Raw genomic sequence first — 26820 nt, forward strand, 5'->3', positions numbered from 1 at the left:
ACCCGAAAAGGTCCCACAAGTTCATCTTTGATGATACCAGCCCATACCGGTACCCCACCTCCACCTTGCTGGCGTCTGAGTTGGAATGGAGCTCTCTGCCGTTTACTGATCCAGCCTCTGACCCATCCATCTGGCCCATCAAGAGTCACTCTCATTTCATCAGTCCATAAAACCTTTGAAAAATCAGTCTTAAGATATTTCTTGGCCCAGTCTTGACGTTTTATCTTGTTTCTTTTTCAAAGGTGGTAGTTTTTTCAGCCTTCCTCACCTTGGCCATGTTCCTGGGTATGGCACACCTTGTGCTTTTTGATACTCCAGTAATGTTGCAGCTCTGAAATATGGCCAAACTGGTGGCAAATGGCATCTTGGCAGCTTCACGCTTGATTTTCCTAAAATCATGGGCAGTTATTTTGCGCCTTTTTTGCTCATCACGCTTCTTGCGACCCTGTTGGCTATTTGATATGAAACGCTTGATTGTTCGGTGATCACGCTTCAAAAGTTTGGCAATTTCAAGACTGCTGCATCCCTCTGCAAGACATCTCACAATTTTGGACTTTTCAGAGCCTGTCAAATCTCTCTTCTGACCCATTTTGTCAAAGGAAAGGAAGTTGCCTAATAATTAAGCACACCCTATGGTGTTGAAGTCATTACACCACACCCCGCCTCATTACAGAGATGCACATCACCTGATTTCCTTAATTGGTAGTTGGCTCTCAAGCCTATACAGCTTGGATTACGACAACATGTATAAAAAGTATCATGTGATCAAAATACTCATTTGCCTAATAATTCTGCACACAGTGTACAGCACAAATGGCAGATTGTAATAAGGGTATGCCAGGATTTCTTCACCTGGAATGGATGGTTGGAGGACTTGCCTTTTGTCTTCTGGCCTACCAGGAGATCCTGCATAGGTGCCGCCATCTTGGTGTAGCCTGGGATAAACCTCCTGTAGTATCTCACCAGGCTCAAGAACTGACGTACTTCCTTGACAGTGGTGGGCCTAGGCCAATTCTTGATAGAAGTGACCTTATCCATATCTGGTGCTACGCCTTCTGCACTACATGTCCCAGGTACTGTACCTTGGGTTTCAGCAGGTGGCATTGGGAAGGTTTTAACTTTATTCCGTACCTTGACAATGCTTCAAATACCTCAGCCAGGTGTTTCAGGTGCTCCTCATAGGTCCTGGAATACACAATGACGTCGTCCAGGTAAAGTAGCACTGTTTCAAAGTTGCAGTGTCCCAGGCAGCATTCCATCAGCCGTTGGAAGGTCCCAGGGGCGTTGCAGAGTCCAAATGGCATGCTTTTGAATTCACATAGTCCCATGGACGTTGCAAATGCAGTCTTCTCCCGATCTCCTTTTGTTACGGAGACCTGCCAGTACCCACTGGCAAGATCCAAAGTAGAAAAGCAGTTAGCAGCTTTTAATGCAGCTAAGGATTCCTCTATGCGTGGTAAAGGGTAAGCATCTTTATGTGTTATGCGGTTTATTTGCCTTTAATCTATGGATATTCTCATTGTACCATCTTTTTTCTCTACTAGGACCAGGGGAGCTGCCCAGGGGCTACAACTGTTTCTTATAACCCCAGCCTCCTTCATGTCCCTCAACATCTCTTTGGCATGTTGGTAGTGTGCTGGTGGGATAGGCTGATACCGCTCTTTAATGGGGGGATTGTCACCTGTGGGGATGTGATGGTATACCCCTTTTACCCTCCCAAAATCCAATGGATGCTTACTAGGTGATGGTGATGAATGTATTCGCCACTATTTGGTATCCGACGGAAAACAGGCTATTCGAGACATTCGGTATCCGACGAATAAAAGAACTCCGATACTTTCATTTTCATTTCTCACTTCCTGGCGCCTGTTTTCCAGCCAATGAGCACATCTGACGTTGCTTGCCCTCACAGTAACACCACAGCCATCTTTATTGTGGTGTTACTGCGATTGGCTTGGCTGCACAGCATCATAGGGGCTATATACGCCAGCGGCCATTTTGTGAACACGCAGTCATTGGGGAGCTGGAGGGAGCTGGCGGTGTAGATAGACTGTCCGTTGGTCTCTCTCTGTCTCTCCCTCTCAACCCCTCTCTCATACTCACCGATCACTGACCGATCACTGGCGTGGCGCTACACAGCTGTCACACTGCGGCAGCTTCTCCTGCTTCTGAAAATGCCGGCCGATCATTATTCCATCTAGTATTTACTGTGTCCCCCGCTCACGGACGCCTATGATTGATTGCATTCAGACCCGCCCCCACACTGAGTGACAGCTGTCTCACTGCAACCAATCACAGCCACCGGTGGGCGGGTCTATGTAGTGCAGTAAAATAAATAAATACATCATTTAAAAAAAATGGTGTGCGGTCCCCTCCAATTTTGATACCAGCTAAGATAAAGCCACACGGCTGAAAGCTGGTATTTTCTGTATGGGGAGCCCCATGTTATGGGGAGCCCCCAGCCTAAAAATATCAGCCAGCAGCCGCGAGGAATTGCCGCATCCATTAGATGCGACAGTCCCAGGACTCTACCTGACTCATCCCGAATTGCCCTGGTGCGGTGGCAATCGGGGTAATAAGGAGTTAATGACAGCCCATAGCTGCCACTAAGTCCTAGGTTAATCATGGCAGGCGTCTGAGACACCCCCTATGATTAACCTGTAAGGGGTACTTTGCACGTTGTGACATCGCTACTGCGATATCGTCAGGGTCAAATCAAAAGTGACACACATCCGGCGTCGGTAACGACGTCGCAACGTGTAAAGCCTAGATGCGCCGATAAACAATCGCAAAAGCGCCGTAAATCGGTGATCTGTGTAGTGTCGGACATTTTCATAATGTCGCACCAATAGGAGATACGATGTTGTTCGTCGTTCCTGCGGCAGCACACATCGCTGTGTGTGAAGCCGCAGGAGCGAGGAACATCTCCTTACCTGCCTCCACCGGCTATGCGGAAGGAAGGAGGTGGGCGGGATGTTTACGTCCCGCTCATCTCCGCCCCTCCGCTTCTATTGGACGGCTGCCGTGTAACATCGCTGTGATGCCGCACGACCCTCCCCCTTATGAAGGAGGCGGGTCGCCGGCCAGAGCGATGTCGCAGGGCAGGTAAGTGCGTGTGAAGCTGCCATAGTGATAATGTTCGCTACGGCAGCTATCACAAGATATCGCATGTGCGACGGGGGCGGGTACTATCGCGCTCGGCATTGCTAGCATCGGCTAGCGATGTCGCAGCGTGCAAAGTACCCCTAAGTTAAAGAAAATAAACACATACACCCAAAAAATCCTTTATTTGGAATAAAAGACGAAAAAAAAACACCCTCTTTCACCACTTTATTAATCCAAAAACATCCCTCCAGGTCCGACGTAATCCACACGAGGTTCCACAAAACTTTCAGCTCTGCTACATGAAGCTGACAGGAGCAGCCGTAGAACCCTGCCGCTCTCTGTCAGCTCCACGCAGCAACTGAAGTGAGCCACGCGTTCAGCGATGACGTCACTCAGGTTACCTGAGGCCACCGCTCTCAGATGGAGGACTGCAGCTGGCCGTGGATAACCTGAGTAACGGCACCGCTGATCGTGCAGCTCACTTCAGTCACTCAGGGGATTTGCAGTCTGCGGTGAGTCTTTCACCTGTGATCGCAAATCAGGCTCTGGCACAGACAGAGCCGCACGATAACAATGAAGTCGGGTGAAGTTCATCCGAGTTCATTCTGATCACGCGGCTCTGTCTCAGAGCCAGCCATGCTCTATGGGGATGTAGCAGTGCCAAGTGGGACGACACTGTAAAAAATGCATCCAAAATGCATTCAAAATGCATCCAAAACACAACGTTTTGGATGCTTTTTGAAATGCACATGCAGTGTAAAGTATGGGGAAGGGAATGTGAGTGAGCAAAGCTGCAGTGTAAAGCATGACAAAAGGGAATGTAAATGAGCAGGGCTGCAGTGTAAAGCATGCAAAAGAGAATGTGAATGAGCAAAGCTGAAGTGTAAAGCACGGGAAAGGAAACGTGAATGAGCAGAGCTGCAGTGTAAAGCACGGGAAAGGAAACGTGAATGAGCAGAGCTGCAGTGTAAAGCACGGGAAAGGAAACGTGAATGAGCAGAGCTGAAGTGTAAAGCATGGGAAAAGAAACGTGAATGAGCAGAGCTGCAGTGTAAAGCACGGGTAAGGAAACGTGAATGAGCAGAGCTGCAGTGTAAAGCATGGGAAAGAAAATGTGAATGAGCAGAGCTGCAGTGTAAAGCACGGGAAAGGAAATGTGAATGAGCAGAGCTGCAGTGTAAAGCATGGGAAAGGAAACGTGAATGAGCAGAGCTCTAGTGTAAAGCATGACAAAAGGAAACGTGAATGAGCAGAGCTGGAGTGTAAAGCATGACAAAAGGGAATGTGAATGAGCAGAGCAGCAGTGTAAAGCATGACAAAAGGGAATGTGAATGAGCAGAGCTGCAGTGTAAAGCATGGGAAAGGAAACGTGAATGAGCAGAGCTGCAGTGTAAAGCATGGGAAAAGAAACGTGAAGGAGCAGAGCTGAAGTGTAAAGCACGGGTAAGGAAACGTGAATGAGCAGAGCTGCAGTGTAAAGCATGACAAAAGGGAACGTGAATGAGCAGAGCTGCAGTGTAAAGCATGGGAAAGGAAACGTGAATGAGCAGAGCTGCAGTGTAAAGCATGGGAAAGGAAACATGAATGAGCAGAGCTGCAGTGTAAAGCATGGGAAAGGAAACGTGAATGAGCAGAGCTGCAGTGTAAAGCATGGAAAAGGAAACATGAATGAGCAGAGCTGCAGTGTAAAGCATGACAAAAGGGAATGTGAATGAGCAGAGCTGCAGTGTAAAGCATGACAAAAGGGAACGTGAATGAGCAGAGCTGCAGTGTAAAGCACGACAAAAGGGAACGTGAATGAGCAGAGCTGCAGTGTAAAGTATGACAAAAACAATGTGAAAGAGCAAAGCTGTAGTGTAAAGCATGATAAAATGGAACGTGAATGAGGAGAGAGAGAGAGACAAGGCATAATTCCAGATGATTTCCAACCTTCTACAGGCTGTGTCCATACTGTTTCTTCTCAATTTCACCTCATTTACTTTGGATTGAGAGCTGTTCTGGCGACTACGTAAAAGCTCATGTCATTTTTTTTTCATTTCATGAAATTCATGAAATAATTAAAAAAAGGGCTTCCCTATATTTTTGGTTCCCAGCCGGGGACAAATAGGCAGCTGGGGGTTGGGGCAGCCTGCTGTACCTGGCTAGCATACAAAAATATGGCGAAGCCCATGTCATTTTTTTTTTAGTTTTTTGGAAAAAAAAATAAAAAAAGGGCTTCCCTGGATTTTCCGTTGCCAGTGAAGGTAACACCGAGTAGTAGGGGTTAGCAGCCAGTAGCTGCTTGGGTTACCCTTAGCAATAGAAAATGCTGCAGGAGCCCGCACATTTTTTTTTTACCCCTAACCCTTGGGTTAGGATTTTTTTTTTATTTTTTAATTATTTAAAAAAAAAAAAATCGATATGGGCTTTGCCATATTTTTGTATGCTAGCCAGGTACAGCAGGCAGTTACGGGCTGCCCCCAACCTCCAGCTACCTATTTGTACCCAGCTGGGCACCAAAAATATAGGGAAACCCTTTTTTTAATTATTTCATGAAATTCATAAAATAATTTAACAAAAAGACGTGGGTTTCGCACAATTTTTTTGTCCAGCAAGGTACAACTAGGCATCTGGGGACTGGAGTCCGCAGTACAGGGTGGCCCAAGCTTTCTGCCCCCCCCCCTCGCTGCGAATTGCAATCCACAGATGCCCCAGAAAATGGCGCGCTCATAGAAGCGCCATCTTCTGGCACTGTATCCAACTCTTCCAACGGCCATGGTGCCGGGTGGCTCGCTCGGTAATAATGGGGTTAGGGCCAGTTGGGTACTATCAGCTGGCCCTAATCCTGTAAATTCATGGTCTGATGCCAATATTAGACATGGCCACCATGAATATCTAGTAAAGATAAAAAAAAAACACAAGTCAGAGAAAAATATTTTTATTAGAAATAAAACACAACACAATTAGTGACTGCATCTTTATTGAAATAAAGAACCCCCTCTGCCGTATTCCTGGGTCGAGGGTCCCACGATGTCCAATCCGGATCCAATATCATGTGATCGGTTTGCTGGAAGATAAACCGATCAGATGATGTGTCAAGTTCAAGGACGTGAATCACATGACACATCAGCTGATTGTATAAAAGCCGTTTATACAATCAGCTGATGCATTAGTAGAAAAAAAAACCTACACACTTCTGTGCAGACTCCCGTCCCATCACTCCAGGAGCCGCCGGTAATCAGCTGATTCGGTCACCTGGTGATGACGTGATGCCATCAGGTGACCGCATCAACTGATCACCGGCAGGTCCTGCAGCAATCGGACGTCTCCCGGGAGTCTGCACAGAAGTAAGTATGCTATTTTTTTTGTTTTGTTCACTTTTAATTTCGCTTTGCAGTGAATATACAGGCAGAGAGAAGCTGTCGCACATACGCTGCACAGCAAAAGTGCATGTCTCCCGTCCCATCGCTCCAGGGGCCGCCGGTGATCAGCTGATGCGGTCACCTGGTGATCAGATGATGCAGTCAGGTGACCGCATCAGCTAATCAGCGTCAGGTCCTGGAGTGTTTTGATGTCTCCCATGAGTCTGCACAAAAGTGAGGATGAATATTTTTTTTTCTCTCTCTCGCTCGCTCACCCCCGCTCTCGAGCTCGCTCTCGCTCCCGCTCCCGCTCTCTCTCCTGCTCCCGTTCTCGCTCTCATTCTCTCTCTCGCTCCCATTCGGTCCAACGTGAAATTATTCGAGTTTCCCATAGACTTACATTGGGCGTCGAATATTCGTGAATAGGCGAATAGTGGCGACCTATTCGTTGGATATTCGTCGAAGCAGATATTTTGGTATTCGATCATTCCTAGTAGTAGTCCAGTCCAAAATTTTCTTGAGTTATCTTGAAACACAAACAGACATGCATCATCAGAGGCGGCTCCTCAGGTTGAGAAGAAATGAGGTAAACCATGTTTTCCGCACTGGCATGTGGACACATGAAGCAGACTAACAAATGGGGAGCACAGAATATATTTAGTGAGACAGTAGCCACAATTTTATTAATTTCTGACAATGGAAAACACACCATCATGTATTCACATAGTATCTTTATATAATCATTGATTTCTCATCATCTCTTCTTTTATGACGCAGGTATTTCATTTTTTCTTAGCAGTGATGTTTTTACATATCCAGTTCATTCCATCCTGAAAACATAGGAACACATGATAGAACTTTAGTATTTACTGTATTCATTAGTAACAATTGCTTAATTGATTTCTATTATCTCCTGTTTGCTAATTTAAATGGATATTCCCACTATGGTCATATTCTCATTTCCACACCATGGGTTGTCAACCAGCTTAGTATCCTAAAGAGCTAGTATACCCACAGGACCAGCACCAATTCATAGCAATTTGCTGTTTAGATAATCTTCAGTGTGTGCAAAAGCCTCCATACCCATTAGAAAAGCCTCATGCATATTATAGAGGCCTACGTGCACAATATGGAGGTCTCCGTACACATCAGAGACCTCTCCATTTATACTGTATTAGAAAAGCCTCCATATCCATTAGAAAGGCCTTCATACAGATTATAAAGGCCTCCATACAGATTAGACAGGTCTCCGTACACATTAGAGAGGCCTCCATACACATTAGAGAAGTCTTCATGCAAATTAGAAAGTTCTCCGTACACATTAGAAAGGTCTCCGTACACATTAGAAGGGTCTCTAAATGTGACGCCCTGGCAAAATCAGGCAGTCACACATTAGGCCACTGCATAACACCTTCCCTCACAGGGTTACATACAGCCGACCTGAAACCCTAGTCACCCCCCTCAGGGCAAGACAGGCACACCAGTGGGCGGGACCAGGCGGTTAGGAAACGCCCACCTAGGGGTCTAGACAGCCCGGGCGGGAAAACAAGCATTTGAAGTCTGTAGTTCAAGTTGAGAGGAGTGGAGGCTGGGGCTAGGTGTAGCTCCAGCGGAGGAGAAGTTCAAGTTGAACGGTGCCAGGGTTGGAGCCCTGGTACCTTGGCTAAGTGGCAGACGGTGGTCTCCGTCGGCAGGCGACGGGAAGACGGCAGCCGGAGATCCAAGGTGGATCTGGAAAGGGTTGGAGCCCGCCGATACCGACACCAGACACCCGACCCAGAAACCGTGCACAGAGGGGGTACTCAGACCCTGAAGCCAGGACCGGAACCAACGGCCTAGCTAGTCAACCGATTGAGGGCAGGATTATAGGTCCTGTCCCAACCAAAGTCCCAAAAGCAGACAACCACCCACAGAGAGGGATAGGGCAACCTCCAGGGCCCATAGATCCCACGGGTCAGTGTCAGCGGGCACGGCTCCTCAGTACACAAAAAGCCGGGAGCGGACTCCCGTGTTCCATATTGGGAAGTCTAAACAAACAACAGAACTAGTGCAGAGGAAAAGACGACGACCACCATCCCAGGTGGGGGACCAGAGTACAACCGGCCACGGCGGCCGGCCATCAGCACCTTGGTTTACCAAAAGACTCGTGTGATTCATTTAATTGTGAGTAATCTGTTTCATACTCATTAGAACGGCATCTGTACCCATTACAATGGCCTCCATATTCTTTAGAAAGACAGCTATGCACATTGGAATAAAGTTGTCTGATGTCACACTAGGTTACGGGGAAGGACGACGCAAACGGTGAAAGGGAAGGGAAACCCTGTGTCTAGTGAAGAGGGAGATGGTGACCCATCTTCAAACTTACCATTGGGCCCTGAGTTCTCTCACTGCCCTAGATAGGTTCCGTGATAAGCCGGATACCTGGACTAGATCTAGGAAAACCTGTCAGGGAGATCAATCTTGGACTTTGGGTTGGCCTGTCTACCTGCAGAATCTACAAAATTGTGAGTCTGCGACCACTGCTACTGTACAGCTATCTTAAGCTTTGCTACTTCCAGGAACAGACCCTGAAAAAGCTGAGCCAGAAAAGTGACGGGATCCTACACAACAACCAAAGGAAAAAAACCCTGAGTGTCAGTTTTTTTTTCTCCTTTATGTGCAGCTTGTGATAATGTTAAGCTAGGTATAGGGAAATACCAAGCAAACAGTGAAGAGGAAAGGGGGAGATGGTATCTAGGGAAGGGGGAGATGGTAAGCCCTGACCAAGCCGACTGCTGGACCCTGGTTTCCTTCACCGACCTAGGTTCTGCAAGTATTCGCTGAGCCAGATACCTGAATCTAGGCTGACCCTGATCTGGGCCCTAAGTAAGGAATGGATGGTCTGAGCTCTTAATCAGCCCCAATAGGGGTTAAAGGACATACAGGGATAAAAAACAAGGGGAAACAACAAACAGTGTCTCTAGTTGACTTAGGGATAGTGATGGACGGATCCGGTTGTAAAAGACCAGATCTGTGCATTTTCAAAAGCATCAGGGTGCCGGTCCCAGTCCCGGAGTTCGCAAGGAACTCCGGATAATGATCTGAATCTGGCAACTCTGGAAATAAAATAAAAAATAAAAGAAAAATAATAGTTAAGCAAGCGCACTAAACTTACCTAGTCTCCGGTACAGCTGTAACTGCTTCAGGGCTGCTCACTCTTCTTCTGGGGCCGCTCATTATTGCTAATCCATATTCACTGCTTCCCCCGCCCACCCAGCACAGATAAAGTATATGGCTACAGGCTGCAGCCTCCAGCCGCCGTGCACTCATTTTGGCTGTGTATCAATATAAAAGTAACTGAATTCAGCTTTTTTTTAATTTTATTTAAATAAATCATTTTAAAAAATGGCCTGCAGTCCCCCCAATTTTGATACCCATCCATGACAGACAGCGGGGGGCTGATATTCTCAGGCTGAGGAGAGCCATGCTTATTGGGCTCTCTCCATCCTAAATATAGCAGCCTGCAGCCTCCCAGGATTGTCGTATCCATTAGATGTGACAGTCCTGGCAGTTTACCTGGCTCTTCCCGATTGCCCTGGTGTGGTGGCAATTGGGGTAATAAGGAGTTAATTACAGCCCACAGGTGCCACTAAGCCCTAGATTAGTAATGGGAGGTGTCTATGAATCCCACCATTACTGATCTGAAAGTGAAGGTAAATAAACACAAACATCCCAAAAATCCTTTATTTGAATAAAATACAAAAAAACCTCTTTCCCCAAAACAACCATGTCTGACGTAATCTACACGAGGTCCCTCGATTCGAGCTTTGCTACATCTGAAGGCACAAACCTGTATCTTCGGGCAGAAAACTGCATTTTGCCAAGAGATTCAGATTTGGTGCTGAAATTTCAACAGCATATTCCATCACCCAATCTAAACCTCCTGAGAAAAAAAAATGCATCACTACAGCATGCAATATGATGCAGTAATGATGCAATTTTTTGCCAGGAGGTGTAGACTGGGTGCAGCAATATGGTGTAAAAATGGCATCACCAAATTTGCATCTCTTGGTCTAAAAATGCAAGAAACGGTTTTCACGCAGTTCCGGTGTGTTTTTCTGCTAGGAGGTGCATATTTGGTGCTGAAATCTGGTGCAGATATTTCAGCAAGAAATTTGCAACACCTGGCAGAAAATTGCACTAAAACAGCATCAAAACAGTTCTTTTGCATTTTTGGGCCGAGATACAAATTTGGTGATTATATTCTTACACCATATTCATGCACCCTATCTACACCTCCTGGCAAAAACAGCATCAAAACTGCATGCAGTAGTGATGTAATTTTATGGCAGGAGATATAGAATAGGTGTAGGAATATGGTATGAAAATTTCAGCACCAAATCTGCATCTCTTGGCAAAAAAACAGCAGTTTTCTGCCCGGAGATGCAGGTGAGTTCACTAAGTTTAATGAGGTCACCTGGGGTCAGGTTACTATGGATCACAGGTCAAGGACCGTGGGAAACTCCAGCTGTGACTGCAAATAACTTGAGTGATGTCACTGCTCATCACTGAGACTTAAGCCTGCTTTACACGGTACGATCGATTGTGCGATTTCACAATCGATCGTACCCGCCCCCGTCCTTTTTGCGTCACGGGCAAATCGCTGCCCGTGTCGCACAAAGTTATTAAACCCCGTCACACATACTTACCTCTCGTGCGACCTCGCTGTGGGCGGCGAACGTCCACTTCCTGGAGTGGGAGGGACGTTCGGCGTCACAGTGACGTCACACGGCCGCCGGCCAATCAGAGCGGAGGGGCGGAGATGAGCAGGATGTAAACATCCCGCCCACCTCCTTCCTTCCACATAGAGGCGGCGGCCGCAGGAGGCAGGTGAGCTGCTCATCGTTCCCGTGGTGTCACACGGAGCGACGTGTGCTACCACGGAAACGATGGGCGACTAAAGTAACCGATATTATGGAACCTAACGAGCAGTACCCGACTCACGATTTGTGAGCGATACTGCGTCGCTAGGAGGTGTCACACAGGCCGGCATCGCCAGCGATGCCGGATGTGCGTCACAAAAACCGTGACCCCGACGATCTATCGCCCGATAGATTGCCTGGTGTAAAGCAGGCTTTAGTCTCTCCCTGAAACTCACAGTAGGCGGTCATTGTTTTATAGCCACGCATTGTGCCTTCAAATGTAGCAGAGCTGGAATCCTCGTAGGACTTTGTGTCGATTACGGTGGACTTGGGTGTTTTTGGGGTTAATAAATTGGTGAAGAAGGGTGTTTTTTTGTATTTTATTTCAAATAAAGGATTTTTTTGGTGTTTGTGTTAATTTACTTTCACATACAGATTAGTAATGAGGGGTCTCAGACACTTTCCATTACAAATCTAAGGCTTAGTGGCACCTGTAGGCTGCCATTAACCCCTTATTACGCTGATTATCACCACACCAGTTCAATCGGGAAGAGCCAGGTAAAGTTTTGGAATTGTTACAGCTAATGGATGCTACAATCCTGTGCAGCTGCAGTCTGCTATTTTTTGGCTGGAGGAGCAATAAGCATGGGTATCCCCAGCCTGAGAATACCGATCCCCAGCTGTTGGGCTTTACCATGGGTGGATATCAAAACTAGGGGGGGACTGCACACTCTTTTTTAAAATTATGTATTCAAATAAAAAAAGCCGCATGCAGTTCCGCTTACGTTGCTACACAGCCAAGATAAGAGCATGGCTGGAGTAGCAGCCTGTAGCCTCATGCTTTAGCTGTGCTGAGTATCATAATGTGGGGGCTCCTTATACCAATTATTTTCTTTATTTTTATAGCACGATAGTGACCCGCAAATAAGATTTGTGATTGCAAGCAGTCAGACGCTGTCACACAGGCTGGGTATATCACTGACTGCAAACAATAACAGATGCCAAGACTGCCGGTGGGGGGAGAAGCAGTGAATATGGATGAGCAATAATGAGTGGCCCCAGAAGAAGAGTGAGTGGCCCTGAGGCAGTTACAGCTGCGCCGGAGACTTGGTAAGTATAGTGTGCTTGCTCTAATCCACCTATCCTTTCTACCACCATTTTTAAGCTCCAGATTCTGGTCCCCATTAAATTATATGGGAAACGGCATCTGGCCAGCTATCTGGGATCAATTCCGGGCCAGAGCTGATTTTTTTTAATTCCGGTTATTCCCGCCGATCTCAGATATCTGCGAGTTTGCCTATTACTACTCGGGGAAAGAAGCTGCAACAACCACCAAGATTCTCCAGATGTATGCAAGCCGCCTGCTTGCACTAAAGACTTGATAACGATGTATCAAATATCACCAGCACTAAGTAATAGGAAGTGAAAGTATATAAAAACAAGGGAAGTACTGATGAACAGCAGCTAACAGGCTGAACAAGGCCACAGGGTCCTAAAGGGAAAGGGATGAAAACCAAGCAGGAATAGTTGAAGGTCAGGGGAAATTTGTGCAGCCAAACACTGTGACCTTCTATAGCCAGATGCCACAGGACTAACACCTGTGACACACCTCTGACATCTGCATCCACCAAGTTTATATCTGCTAGACACTTAAGGTACCGTCACACTAAACAACTTACCAGCGATCCCAACAACGATACAACCTGATAAGGATCGCTGGTAAGTTGCTAGGAGGTTGCTGGTGAGAGGTCACACAGTCAGACGCTCCAGCAATCCCACCAGCAACCTGACCTGGCAGGGATCGCTGGAGCATTGCTACACGGGTTGCTGGTGAGCTGTCACCAGCAACCAGTGACCAACCCCCAGCCAGCAGCGACGCTCTGAAGCACAATGAAGGCAATAGCGCGATAAGCTGTATTCAGCGTTGGCCGCAAGTAACCTCAGGGACAGCTCAGCTGATCGCGCTATTGCCTTCATTAGCTGCGTGGAGGTGATAGGAGCGGCGGTGTCTTCTTCAGCTGCGGTCACCTCCATGCAGCAGAGCTGGATGCGATGCTGGAGCATCCTGGATTATGCCGGCCATGGAGGGCTTTTTCGGGCTTATTAAAGTGGTGAACCAGGGTATATTTTTGTGTTTTTTATTTCTAATAAAGGATTTTTTCGGGTGTGTGTGTGTTTATTTACTGTCACTTACAGATTAATCATGGAAGGTATCTCGGGGAGACGCCTGACATGATTAATCTAGGACTTATTGGCAGCTATGGGCTGCCAAAAACTCCTTATTACCCCAATTTGCCAACGCACCAGGGCAAATCGGGAAGAGCCGGGTACAGTCCCAGAACTGTCGCATATAATGTATGTGGCAATTCTGGGCGGCTGCTGACTGATATTGTTAGGCTGGGGAGTTCCCCATAACGTGGGGCTCCCCATCCTGAGAATACCAGCCTTCAGCCGTATGGCTTTATCTGGCTGGTATTAAAATGGGGGGGGACCGCACGCCAGTTTTTTTAATTATTTATTTATTTTACTGCACAGTATAGACACGCCCACCGGCTGGTGTGATTGGGTGCAGTGAGACAGCTGTCACTCAGCGTGGGGGGCGTGTCTGACTGCAACCAATCACAGGCGTCTGTGGGTGGGGAAAGCAGGGAATAAGAGATTGATTAATGAGCGGCCGGCATATTCAAAGTAATTGTTGCCGCGTATTCTCTGCACAGCTTTCCTCGCCGCGCTGGTAATCGGGGAGCGGTAAGTATGAGAGAGGGCTGCTCACTTCAGTCACTCGGGGGATTAGCGGTCACCGGTGAATCCTTCCCAGTGAAGTCCACCCGAGTTCATTCTCATCGCGCAACTCTGTATGCTGTCAGCCGACATGTATCAACGACATTGTGCAACACACAAACGGACATTCCACACGGACATTCCACGTACACATACACGGGCATTTTACACACAAACACGGACATTTTACACGTACACACGGCTCGCATACGCCATCACACGGATGTCATACGTACCGGAGAAACGCCCCAAAAAAACGGAACACGGACCCGAAAAACGTACCGTGTCACACGCACGGTTTTTTTGCGGAAGTGTGTTTTAGGCCTAAGGCGGGCTTTGCACACTACGACATCGCAGGTGCGATGTCGGTGGGGTCAAATTGAAAGTGACGCACATTCGGCATCGCAGGCGACATCGTAGTGTGTAAAGCCTAGATGATACGATTAACGAGCGCAAAAGCGTCGTAATCGTATCATGGTGTAGCGTCGGCGTAATCCATAATTACGCTGATGCGATGGTACGATGTTGTTCCTCGTTCCTGCGGCAGCACACATCGCTGTGTATGAAGCCGCAGGAGTGAGGAACATCTCCTACCGGTGTCACCGCGGCTCCCGTAGGATATGCGGAAGGAAGAAGGTGGGCGGGATGTTTACATCCCGTTCATCTCCGCCCCTCCGCTCCTATTGGCCGCCTGCCGTGTGACGTCGCAGTGACGCCGTACGACCCGCCCCCTTAATAAGCAGGCGGGTCGCCGGCCAGAGCGACGTCCCAGGGCAGGTGAGTCCATGTGAAGCTGCCGTAGCGATAATGTTCGCTACGGCAGCTATCACAAGGATATCGCAGCTGCGACGGGGGCGGGGACTATTGCGCTCGGCATTGCAGCATCGGCTTGCAATGTCGCAGCGTGCAAAGTACCCCTAAGGCTTTGTGCGCACTAGAAATGTGAAGTTTCTCAAGAAAATTTCTTGAGAAACTTCTGGGAGTGGAAGATTTCCAGACCTTCGGAAAAAATCCGCACCAAATCCGCGGTAAATCCGCATGCGGATTTGCCGCGAATTTTCCCACAGGTTGTTCCCTGCGGATTTTGCAGGCTGTACTGCAGAAATCCGCAGGTACCTGTGGAAAAGAATTGACATGCTCATTTTCTCATGAAATTTTCTCAAGAAAATCTTCTCAAGGAAATTTCTTGAGAAAAATCAGCAGCGTGCACAGCTATTTTTTTTTCACATAGGATATGCTGGGAAATGTCTGCACAAAGATTGCAGACATTTCTCAAGAAATATCCGCAGCAAATCCGCGGGTAAATCCGCGGGTAAAACGGCCTAGTGCGCACATAGCCTTTTTCTCGACTTTAACAGAGTGACAACAAAACATGCAAAACTGAAATAAAATCGATTTTACACTAAAGAATGTTAGGAAACATTTTTTCCTATATAATGACTTGTATATCAGGTATATTAAAAAAAGAAACCCCCCTGCCTCCTTCACCCCTTAAGCTATATTTACTCGTAGCGTTTTTGCTGCATTTTTGCACTTTCTTATTGCTTTCAATGTTGAAAAAATGCTGCAAACATTCTGAAAGAATAGACACACTGCTTCTTTAAAAATGCAGCAGTTTTCCATTTTAGTCAAGAAACTCAAGAACAGAAAAAACAATCATGCATTAGATTTATAAAATCTCCGACCTTTGGCTGCTACTGAAAAATTAAGCTTTTAATTTGCGTAAAACTCATGAAAAAATTCTGCAAAAAATGCAACGTGTGAACATAGCCTTGATAAACTGATCATTTCTCACCGAAATTCACCGGATTTATTAAAAGGAGGTATTGCAAGCACAAATAAAGACACATAAAGGAGAACCTCCTACAGTTGTAAAGCCTATGCACTAAGTGCAAGGCCTAGCAAAAATGTCAAGGAAAGATTGCAATAGACAAGGAAAAACATGTAGAGAAGGGCCTCAAAGTAACTTTTTTGTCAATTTTAAAGAGTGGGACTCCTAGAGTGGTAAAGTCTATGCACTAAGTGCAAGGCCTAGCAAAAATTTAAAGGAGGGATTGCAATAAACAATAAAAAATACATAGAGGAAGGCCTCAGAATTTTTCACATTATTAACACTAGAAGTCCCAGAAATTTCGAGCTCCATAGGGTTCCAATGGTAGAAATGTTAAATGACCCCTCTCTGGGACTTCTAGTGTTAAGAGTGGGAATCCTATGCTAATAAAGCCGATGCAATATATGCAAGGGCTACCAAAAAATTAGAAGGAGGTACTCCAATACATCCTGGACAACACATAGAGGAAGGCCTCAGAAAACCATTTTTTGAGATTATAAAGGAGTGGGACCCCTAGACTGGGAAAGCCATGCATCTAAGTGAAAGGGCTTAAAAACATTTACCCTGGGGGTATACATATATATACAGTGACAAGCAAAAGGGTATCAATGTTTTGAACTTTGACTTTCAGGCTTCATATCTCACCATCCACTTTATCTTTGAGCATGAGACTGTCGCGGGCGGCGGGGACACTGTCGCGGGCGGCGGGGACGCGCTCGCCACGCTCGGGTCCGGGGCTTCTGCTGCTACTGCTCGGTGGCTCGAGCGGTGGGCCGGACCCGGGGACTCGAGCAGCGCTCCTCACCCGTGAGTGAAAAGGGATAGTTTGGTTGGGGAGATTGTTCGTGACGCCACCCACGGGACGTGGTGATGATGGCACCACCGCTGCTGGTAACGGGGATCCCGGGAGAGATGGTAGGGAGCAGCTAGGATGTTGTCCCCTCTGTGGGTAGGGGGTTGGTGATCCCGGGGCCCGGTGGTGTGACAGGGAGGCTGGATGGCTGGGGTGCAGGATTGCAGGGACAGCGCGGCGCAGTGCCGGACGGCACTGGTGTACTCACTCAGACAATCAATGACAGAGTCTCTGGTAAACCAAAACGGCCGGATGGACGGGTCCTGCAGCCGGCTGCAGTGTTGTTGTGCTCTCCCCGGATGGCTGATGGTGGCTGTCTTTCCCTGCACCTGTTAGAAATGTTCTGACTCCTGTGGTTGCCCACCGGTAGCCCGCTCCCCGGCGTATAGGTGCCGTAGGAGCCCGTTTTGCCCACAGGCGCTGGCCCTTGGATCTCTAGCCTGTGGTGGTGGCTGTATATCCTCACGGTGTGGACTGTTGCCTTCTGTTGGGACTTGGTTGTTGGGAAACCCCTGGGGTTCCTGTCACACTCGGATTTGACTATTGACGGCGGCTCCAAGCCTGGTCGGAGTCCGATGGCCCTGCCTGTGTGCTTAGCTTCACTCCGCTCCCCGGTTTGGTACCATCGGGCCAACGCCTGACCCCAGTCCTTACGGCTTTGCAGAGTTCCACCAACTCCTGCAGACGGCCACCACCATCTGCCAACCTTGCTGTCAGTGCCTGGGCTCCTACCCAGGCACACGCAGACGTTTCACTCCTCTCACTTTCACCTCCTGAACTGATCTGACTGCCTTTTCCCGCCTCCAGGCCTGTGAACTCCTCGGTGGGTGGGGCCAACCGCCTTGCTCCACCCCACCTGGTGTGGACATCAAACCTCTTGAGGGAGGCAACAAGGGTTTTTTGTCTGACTGTTGTTGCTGTCTAGGGTAGGGGGGTGTGTATGTTGGTATGTATGTGACTACCTGGCTAGTCCAGGGCGTCACACTCCCCCTTGGTAAAATGCAGACCGTCTGCGGGCTGCCCGTCCATCACCGGTTTTATTTTTGTTTCTGAAAAAGATAAATTAACATGTAAACATTCAACATAAGCATATTTAGAAATCTTCCCTTACGGGAGGCTCGGTACTTTAACGTTTCAAACAGTAAACATTTTTATTAAAACGGACGGCTTCGTGGTCATCCGCTCTCCCACCCATATAACCTAAACCTTGGTGCTGCCCCTAAGAAACGGGCAGCACCCCTTTACCCCAGTCCAGGTTACCTAAGCGGGAATGGGTACGGTGTCTCGTACCCGGCTGTCACTTCAGGGGACCCCACGTCCAGGGGGACCCCTGACCCCCGCAGGATGGCCACCGGTCCTGGTGGGGGCCGGGCCCCAGCCTCCTCTGCTGCGGGCCCTTCCTCCAATCTGCCTCTCCGAAGGCGGCACAGAACGGAAAACCGGCCCACAAATTATTTACAAACCCACAAGTTCGTGGGAGGCCTGCTATATCTCGGCCATGTTCATGAGCAGTTTCTCATGTGGGTGGTAAAACACAGAGAGTCCCTCCGGGGACAACTTGCCGGCAACGGTCGGGATAATCACTGGTTGCTGATCAGTTGAGACTTCGGTTTTGATTAGTGGTCATTCGTTCAACGGAAAAACAAAGTGCTGAGGGTCCCAACGGGGACAACTTGGCTGCAACGGAGGGCCGCTGCGTTTACTTGAGGTCACACTCATCGAGGATCTCCTCCAGCTCGACATGCGGACGGCACGGTGGGGGAGGGGGCTGGGGCCGCATCTGCTCACCGCGGCTTTCCCTCTGTTTCACGTCTAGGGCATACCAGCCCCTCTCCCCGCAATGTCGGGTGTAGGTCACCAGGTCGCCTGGCAACAGATCGCGACCTGGATGGCCCGTTGGGAGATGCAAGTTCACGTCGCGGCGAGCCACAAACACTTCGGCCTCCAGGCCCGGTTCATAGATAAAGCCGAATCCCCTTCGCGGGTCAAACTTCCTGACTTGGCCCTCGTAGATCGGGCCCCGCACCCGGAAGGTGGTGTGCCGTAGGTGGTCCTTCTCCCGTATGGTACGGGCCACCACGTCGGCTCTCTCCCGCTCCCTGGCGGCTATCTCCTGGCCCAACGGGTTCAACTGTTTGTCCCAGTACGGGGCGTTGGCATACCCCTGCGCTCGGGTTGGGCCCCGCTGGATTGCCCCCACGCCGGCTACAACCAGCATGCTCTTTGGGGGGTCCGGCGGTGACGTGGCCTGAGGTGATGCCCTGCAGCGACGACCCGGCGCAGCCTCAGCCGAGGCAGGGAGTTCAGGGACAGATGGCCTCACCGGTTGGGCCTTCGGGCCCGCAGCGGCCGGTTCTTCCACGGCCGGGCGGACTGCCGGGGCCGGGTTATCTATGGGTGCGGCCACTTCCGGGGCCGACGGCTTCGCTTCACAGACGGGCACCTCCGACGGGACCTTCCACGGCAGTGGAGTCGGTGCGGGCCGTCTCCGGTTAACGCCCACAGGCCGGACCTCTAGGGCGGACGGGTTAGATTCCGCTACCGATGTTGGGGGTAGCGGACCGATGTATGTAACTACCTGGCTAGTCCAGGGCGTCACAAGACTATCTTTATTTATATACAAATATAATATCATCTTGGCTATATCATACATAAATGTGACTTGCAACTATTTAGCATATGATTAGTTATGCAGATTCTTGTCACGTTACTGCATTGTTATTGTTTTGCTTGTAGTGCTTACATTTTTTTTTCCTCCTGTATACAACAAATTATAACCTGTTTTCACATTCCCTAATTGCTGAGTATTTTATGTTGATTTCCAAGTGAAAGGTCATTGGTTAAATTCAAGGAGCAGCCATGAAGAAGATATCCCAAGAAAAGAGAAACAGCATTATTCAGTTCATCAATAGTTGCCTCTTAGCCAAGAAACTTGCCAAACTGCATTCTGTGAGTGCCATGACAGTTGAAAGAATATGAAATGAAATCCGTCTATCCATTCAAAAGTCCAAAGGTGGACGTCAAGGCAAAATATTGAAGTAAAAAACTCAGCTCATCACAAGGTCTATCAGTTTTGGCTTGACAAACATGGCAGGGAGATGGCTCGTATGCTTTCTAATACTGAGATCACAGATATCCATACAAGCACCATGCGATTCACATTACACAAGTGTGGATGGTGACCCAAAAAAGGTGAAGAAGCCTAGACTTCAATATTGTCATAAGAAGACAATTGGAAACGAGTGATTTTTGAGTGATGAGACAAAAGACAATAGACTAGTTTCTGATGGGTGCAAATGGGTCTGGAAGAAACAAGGGAAAATGGTGTTAAAGGATGGAGAAATTGAAAGATCTGTCAAGAAGGAAGCCTGGTAAGGCGTTGGTTACTTGACTAGGAACAATGGTGGTCTCAATGCTGAGCTATATGTGAATATCTTACAAGACGAGTTACTTTGTACACTCAAGCACTATGGGTGTGAAAAAGACAACATAGTGTTCCAGCAGGACAACAAGCCAAAGCTTATGTCGAGATTGGCGAAGAAATTATTCAATGACAATGAAGTAGAGATGCTGGATTGTCCCCCACAGTCCCTAGACCTCAACCTAATTGAACACTTGTGAGTAGAGTTAAAGAAAAAACTGTATACATATCCAAGTGAGTCGCCAAAATGCACCAACTTTGGGAACGTGTAGTGTGTCGCCCTGGACAAGCCAGGGGACACAGGTAACAACACACACACACCCCCACCCCCAGCAGTTCACAGCAGACATCCCCAAAGTGACCTGCTTTCTGCCTCGGGCTGATACACCAGGTGGGCGGAGTGAGGAGATGGAGACGCCCACCCAGGAGTGAGCTGGCTTGAGGCAGGAAACAAGCCCAGTCTAGTCCTAGGAGAGGAAGAGTGAAGGTCTGCAGAGAGGCAGACGGAGCCAGGGGCCTAGGTTGGAGCCTAGGGCCTCAGAGAGAGAGTCCGGCAGACGCTAAGTGCCGTCTGCAGGGATCCGGGGAGACAGCTGGTGGAACCGAAGGTAGCCGGGGCTGGGCAGTGGCCCACCGGTACGGATCCGGGGAGCCAGCTGGAAGCCGGAGTGCAGGAGAAGGGTGCACGGCAGTGGAAGAAAGGACTTACACCATCAAACTGGGTCAGGGGAGAAACAACAACCGCAGCCGTCTGGGGGTACTCGTCCATCCAGCCGAGTGTTTTACTAAAAACTGTGTCCACGTCTCAGGCTGAGTGAGTACCACAGTGCCGCAAGGCACAGCGCGGCCCCCGCGTCCCTGCACCCACCAGGCCCTGCATCTCCCACCTTCCCATCTCATCACCGGGCCCCGGGATCACCAACCCCTACCCACGGAGGGGCAACACAACACCTGGCTGCTCCGCATCACCATCCCCGGGATCCCCATATTGAGCAGCGGTGGTGAAATCACCACAACCGTGGGTGGCGTCACGGACAATAATCATCCCCACACCCAACAAACCCCCTTTCACTCACGGGCGAGGAGTGCCGCTCGAGAAACCCCCGGGATCCGGCCCACCGCTCGAGCCACCACTGAGCAGCAGCCGCCGGACCCGAGCAGAAGGGGTGAGCGTAGTGTGCTGACACCCTCCTCCCCGCCGCGACATGTAGAAAAGACTTGGTTGAGACCTGTGGGATGCAGTAAAGGGTATGGTGGTAGATGAAAGATATATTCCTCCTAGCCAGTGCCTTTTGCACTGCTGAGCAGCAGAAAAGAGGTCAAACCCTGGCCTGGATCTTCTCTGCTATTCTGGGTTTTTGGATAAAAACCTGACTTGCACAGCTTCCTTTGCATTCTGAAAATGTAAAACTGAAGTAAGACTGTGCATTTTATGTTTTTCAGTGTGAATAAAACACTGACTTTTTGGACTGAAAACCTGTGTCTGCCTCTAAAGTGCATCCCTGCCATTGCCTACTAGAGCTGATTCCCTACACATGCTTAAATCTGAGAGCATGTCCAGGAGGATTCAGGCAGTGCTGAAGCCTAAGGTGCATTTACGAAATGCTAACAAAATAATAAAAATTAAATTTTGATTTTTAGGAGCAAAACAGTAACAATGCAGTAATATGATAAGAATCTGCATAACGAATTTTATGCTAAATAGTTGCAAATCAAATTTATTTATGAGCCAAGATGATTGTCTATAAAATGAAGTTTGTCTCATGCTCAAAGCTGTAGTGGATTGTGAGACATTGAGCCAGAAAGTCAAAAGTTCAAAACATTGCTACCCTTTTGCTTGCCAGTGTATGAAAAAAAAAATTGATCTAGACATCTGATAATTATGAAGTAGGGTATCATACACACCCTTGAAAATTTAAGAGCAAGGATCACAGGATCATTGTGTTGAAATGATGGAGGAAAAGGATGACTCGAAAAAGAAGAAATCGTGAACCGTTTACTCTTGCTTAGGTGGATAGAGGGTGCATGGGAATACCCCAGAAAAAAAGGAACATTAGAATTGGCTTTATGTTCTGCTGCTGTCATGAGGGTGAGGTTGAGAACAGTCAGCCTGTCAGGATTTTCAGTTGCAATGTGGATGCACCCAGGGTCGGACTGGGGTGTGAGGGGCCTACCAGGGAAATTGCCTCTAGGGGCCCACACTATAGCTACCATAAACGTTTTTATTACTTGTACATTTTCGGCTTCTCTCAGTATAACGTGCGCCTTTTAGCAAACTCTACAGTGCGCATAGAGCCCTGTCCTGTGCCTGCACATAGCACAGGATTTCTTGTAGCCTCTTATTTATTGTGGTTAATAATGGAATCTGTTATTTACAGTCAGTCGCAGTTTTTTTTACACACGGACATTCCTTGTCCTAGGAAAACCACCGAGTCCATCAGCCAAAATATATTCAAAGAGAAGCAAAATGTTATCCAGCATCTTCACATGGAAACGTTTACTAAAATTAATCCACCGATGCCGCCATCTATCTGGGAAATCCCCTGTAAGGGTGCGTGCCCAGACATCCACGATCAGTGTGTGCAGCATGTTGACTGCAGCATGGTTCAGCTGCATCCAAAACGCTGCGTTGTAAGTACAAGTGTGGCGCCCTGGACAAGCCAGGTCGTCACAGAACAACACCAACACACCCCACAACCCGGTTAGGCACACCAAAGCCAAACACAAAATCCTTGTTGCCTTCCTCCAGGGGCTGATGTCCACACCAGGGGGTGGGCCAGGCGGTTGGTCCCGCCCACCGAGGAGTTCACAGTCCTGGAGGCGGGAAAAGGAAGGCAGTTGAGTTTAGGAGAAGAGAGTTGGAGGTGGAAGTGAGAGGAAGTAAAGTGGTAGAGGAGCAAACTGAAGGCGGTCCGGGTGTGTGGCCCAGACAGTACAGCAAGGTTGGCAGACGGTGGTGACCGTCTGCAGGAGAGGCCGATTAAAGTGAGCCGTAAGGACCGTGGATGGGCGGTGGCCCGGCGGTACCGGACCGGTGAACAAAGAGAAGCCAGCACCATCCGGCAGGGCTTACGGACCCCGACAAGGCTAGGAGTCGCCGTTGAATTTGTCAAATCCGTTAGCGAAGGGAACCTCCAGGGTTTCCCATCAGTCAAGACCCGATTGAAGGCAACCGCTCAAACCGTAGAGGGAAACACAGTCACCGCCAAGGCTACAGTTCCCAGGGCCAGAGCCTGTGGGCAAAAGGGGCTCCTTCAGCACCCATCCAAGCTGGGGAGTGGGTTACCGGTGGGAACCCATTGGAATCGTACACACTACACAGGTGCAGGGAAAGGCAGTCACCATCAACCTGCCGGGAGGAGAAACACCGCAGCCGTCTGTGGGACCCATCCATCCAGCCGTTTGTTTTACCGGAGACTTTGCATTCGTCATTGGCTGAGTGAGTACCACCGTGCCGTGCGGCACAGCACTGCCCCTGCGACCCTGCACCTCACCAGGCCCCGTAACCCGCCTGCCATCCATCCCTACCCCTCACCGGGCCCCGGGACGACCAACCCCCTACCCACGGAGGGGAGAACCAACAACCAAGCTGCTCCCTGTCATCGCTCCCGGCATCCCCGTCCAGAGCAGCGGTGGTGTCACCAATCTCACCACAACCGTGGGTGGCGTCACGGACAATATCCCTAAACCAAACCACCCCCTTTCACTCATGGGCGAGGAATACCGCTCGAGTCCCCGGGATCCGGCCCACCGCTCGAGCCACCGCCGAGCAGCAGCAGCAGCAGTAGCCAGACCCGAGCAGTGGGTGAGCGCAGCGTCCCCTCCTCCGCCCGCGACAGGATCTTACCGCTCTGCCGTCTGGTAGAGGTGCGCCTTGTGACCGCCGGAGGTGTCCAGCCGAAAAATTGGAGAAGCCGCCATCTTGGGCACGAAAAGTCCCCGTTCGAGCGTCTCCTCGAGTAGTGGAGGCGCGAAAGCCGAAACCCCGCCCCTGTAGAGGAGGAGCCGGAAAAAGACTAAGGGGGACGCGGATGGAGAGATGGCGGCGTCCTCGAATTGGAGCGCGGGAGTACCCGCTACCGGAGCGTCTAAGCTCTGGGGGAACCGAGGAGGAGTAGCCCTCGAAGACTGCGGCCCGGGTGAGCTCCCCGCCGGGACCGCTGCGTGGCTGGAGCGGGAGCTGGGCCGGTTCTGCTTGAAGGTGAGGGCGCAGAGCCTGCAGCAGCTGCTGGACTGGAAGGCAGAGATGCGCAGGATGGTTGCCGTAGTGGGGGCTCGTGAGCAAGGGGCCGCTGTGGCCGTGCCGCGTCGCGACCAGTCCACCCAAACCCCAGAATTAGCACTGATTGCATGGGAGCCGGGGACCGGCACCGCAGCCGGAGGTCCAGAGAGAATGTCGCTGATGGAGGAGGGGGTTCCGACCACGCTGCCCCCGCCACCGTTCTTAACAACCATCAGTGGTTCTGGACTGAACTGTCTGTGGAAAGAGAACCAGATGTACCGACCGGTCCCCGAGTGGGCCGACCCCCTGCAGTGGTAGCCACTCCAAAGTCAGCGGAGCTCCGCTGCAAGTTGTCCCCGTTGGGACCACCAGTTTGAAAGTTTGTGAATGATAAGAATAATTAACCGAAAGTTCACCTGATTAACTAACCTGATTGAACCGGTCGTTGCTGGCAACTGTTGTCCCCGTGGGGACTGTATGCAAACCGATGGGTAGAAACTGCTACGGACAAGCCCGAGAACTAGCAGGGCAACCATGAACTTGTGGTATGTAAATAGAAAATGTTGGCTTGATACCGTGACCGCCTCCGGAGAGGCAGATTTGGGAGGATGGGCCTGGAGGAAAGGGATGGCCCAGGCCCGCCACTACCCTAACCGGTGGCGATCCTCCGGGAGGTTCAGGGGTCCCCATGGACGCGGGTCCCCTGAAAGGGACAGAACCCGCTCGGGCAACTTGGTGCTGGACTGGGGTCAAGGGGTGCTGCCCATTTGCTTATGGGCAGCATCAGGGCCAGGTTGCTTGGGTGGGAGAGAGCGGAAGCCGTACCGTTAATAAAGACAACTGTTAGAAACGTTTAAGAAATGTGCCTCCCGATGTGGGAAGAATGCAAAATTCTTGTTTTACATGTTTTACCATTTTATCTTTACAGTTAAAATAAAACCGGTGATGGACGGGCAGCCCGAGGACGGTCTGCATTTTACTAAGGGGGAATGTGGCGCCCTGGACAAGCCAGGTCGTCACAGAACAACACCAACACACCCCACACCCCGGTTAGGCACACCAAAGCCAAACACAAAATCCTTGTTGCCTTCCTCCAGGGGCTGATGTCCACACCAGGGGGTGGGCCAGGCGGTTGGTCCCGCCCACCGAGGAGTTCACAGTCCTGGAGGCGGGAAAAGGAAGGCAGTTGAGTTTAGGAGTTGAGAGTTGGAGGTGGAAGTGAGAGGAAGTAAAGTGGTAGAGGAGCAAACTGAAGGCGGTCCGGGTGTGTGGCCCGGACAGTACAGCAAGGTTGGCAGACGGTGGTGACCGTCTGCAGGAGAGGCCGATTAGAGTGAGCCGTAAGGACCGTGGAATGGGCGGTGGCCCGGCGGTACCCCGGCGGTACCCCGGCGGTACCGGACCGGTGAACAAAGAGAAGCCAGCACCATCCGGCAGGGCTTACGGACCCCGACAAGGCTAGGAGTCGCCGTTGAATTTGTCAAATCCGTTAGCGAAGGGAACCTCCGGGGTTTCCCAGCAGTCAAGACCCGATTGAAGGCAACCGCTCAAACCGTAGAGGGAAACACAGTCACCGCCAAGGCTAAAGATCCTAGGGCCAGAGCCTGCGGGCAAAAGGGGCTCCTTCAGCACCCATCCAAGCTGGGGAGCGGGTTACCGGTGGGAACCCATTGGAACCGTACACACTACACAGGTGCAGGGAAAGGCAGTCACCATCAACCTGCCGGGAGGAGAAACACCGCAGCCATCTGTGGGACCCGTCCATGCAGCCGTTTGTTTTACCGGAGACTTTGCATTCGTCATTGGCTGAGTGAGTACCACCGTGCCGTGCGGTACAGCGCTGCCCCCGCGACCCTGCACCTCACCAGGCCCCGTAACCTGCCTACCATCCATCCTTACCCCTCACCGGGCCCCGGGACGACCAACCCCCTACCCACGGAGGGGAGAACCAACATCCAAGCTGCTCCCTGTCATCGCTTCCGGGATCCCCGTCCAGAGCAGCGGTGGTGTCACCAATCTCACCACAACCGTGGGTGGCGTCACGGACAATATCCCTAAACCAAACCACCCCCTTTCACTCACGGGCGAGGAACGCCGCTCGAGTCCCCGGGATCCGGCCCACCGCTCGAGTCACCACCGAGCAGGAGCAGCAGCAGTAGCCGGACCCGAGCAGTGGGTGAGCGCAGCGTCCCCTCCTCCGCCCGCGACACAAGCACAGTGGATGGATTTCTAGAAATCCCATGCCCAATGTGCTTCTTTTTTCCGCAGCAAAAACTGACCTGCGGATCTTCTTTCTAGACCGCAGCATGTCAATTGTTTGCTGCGTAATCGCATGCTCCTCCGTATGGAGAACACAACTGAA

General features: G+C 50.0%; 1 protein-coding gene across 3 annotated transcripts in view; it reads right to left on the reverse strand.

Moving 5' to 3' along the window:
* Window positions 1-7123: 7123 nt before the first annotated feature.
* Window positions 7124-26820, reverse strand: part of LOC142301281 (ADP-ribosylation factor-like protein 3) — a 107100-nt gene continuing 87403 nt past the window's right edge. For 2 of the 3 annotated variants that reach the window (XM_075342310.1, XM_075342308.1), the window contains one exon: window positions 7124-7276. In XM_075342310.1, coding sequence (XP_075198425.1) covers window positions 7229-7276 — 48 coding nt within the window. In that variant the 3' untranslated portion in view covers window positions 7124-7228. Of the gene's footprint in view, window positions 7277-17798; window positions 17865-26820 lie in introns of those variants that run through there. The other variant, XM_075342309.1, reaches the window with a different exon arrangement.

Source organism: Anomaloglossus baeobatrachus, chromosome 4 (genome assembly GCF_048569485.1).
Source record: "Anomaloglossus baeobatrachus isolate aAnoBae1 chromosome 4, aAnoBae1.hap1, whole genome shotgun sequence".
Taxonomy (NCBI): Eukaryota; Metazoa; Chordata; class Amphibia; order Anura; family Aromobatidae; genus Anomaloglossus; species Anomaloglossus baeobatrachus.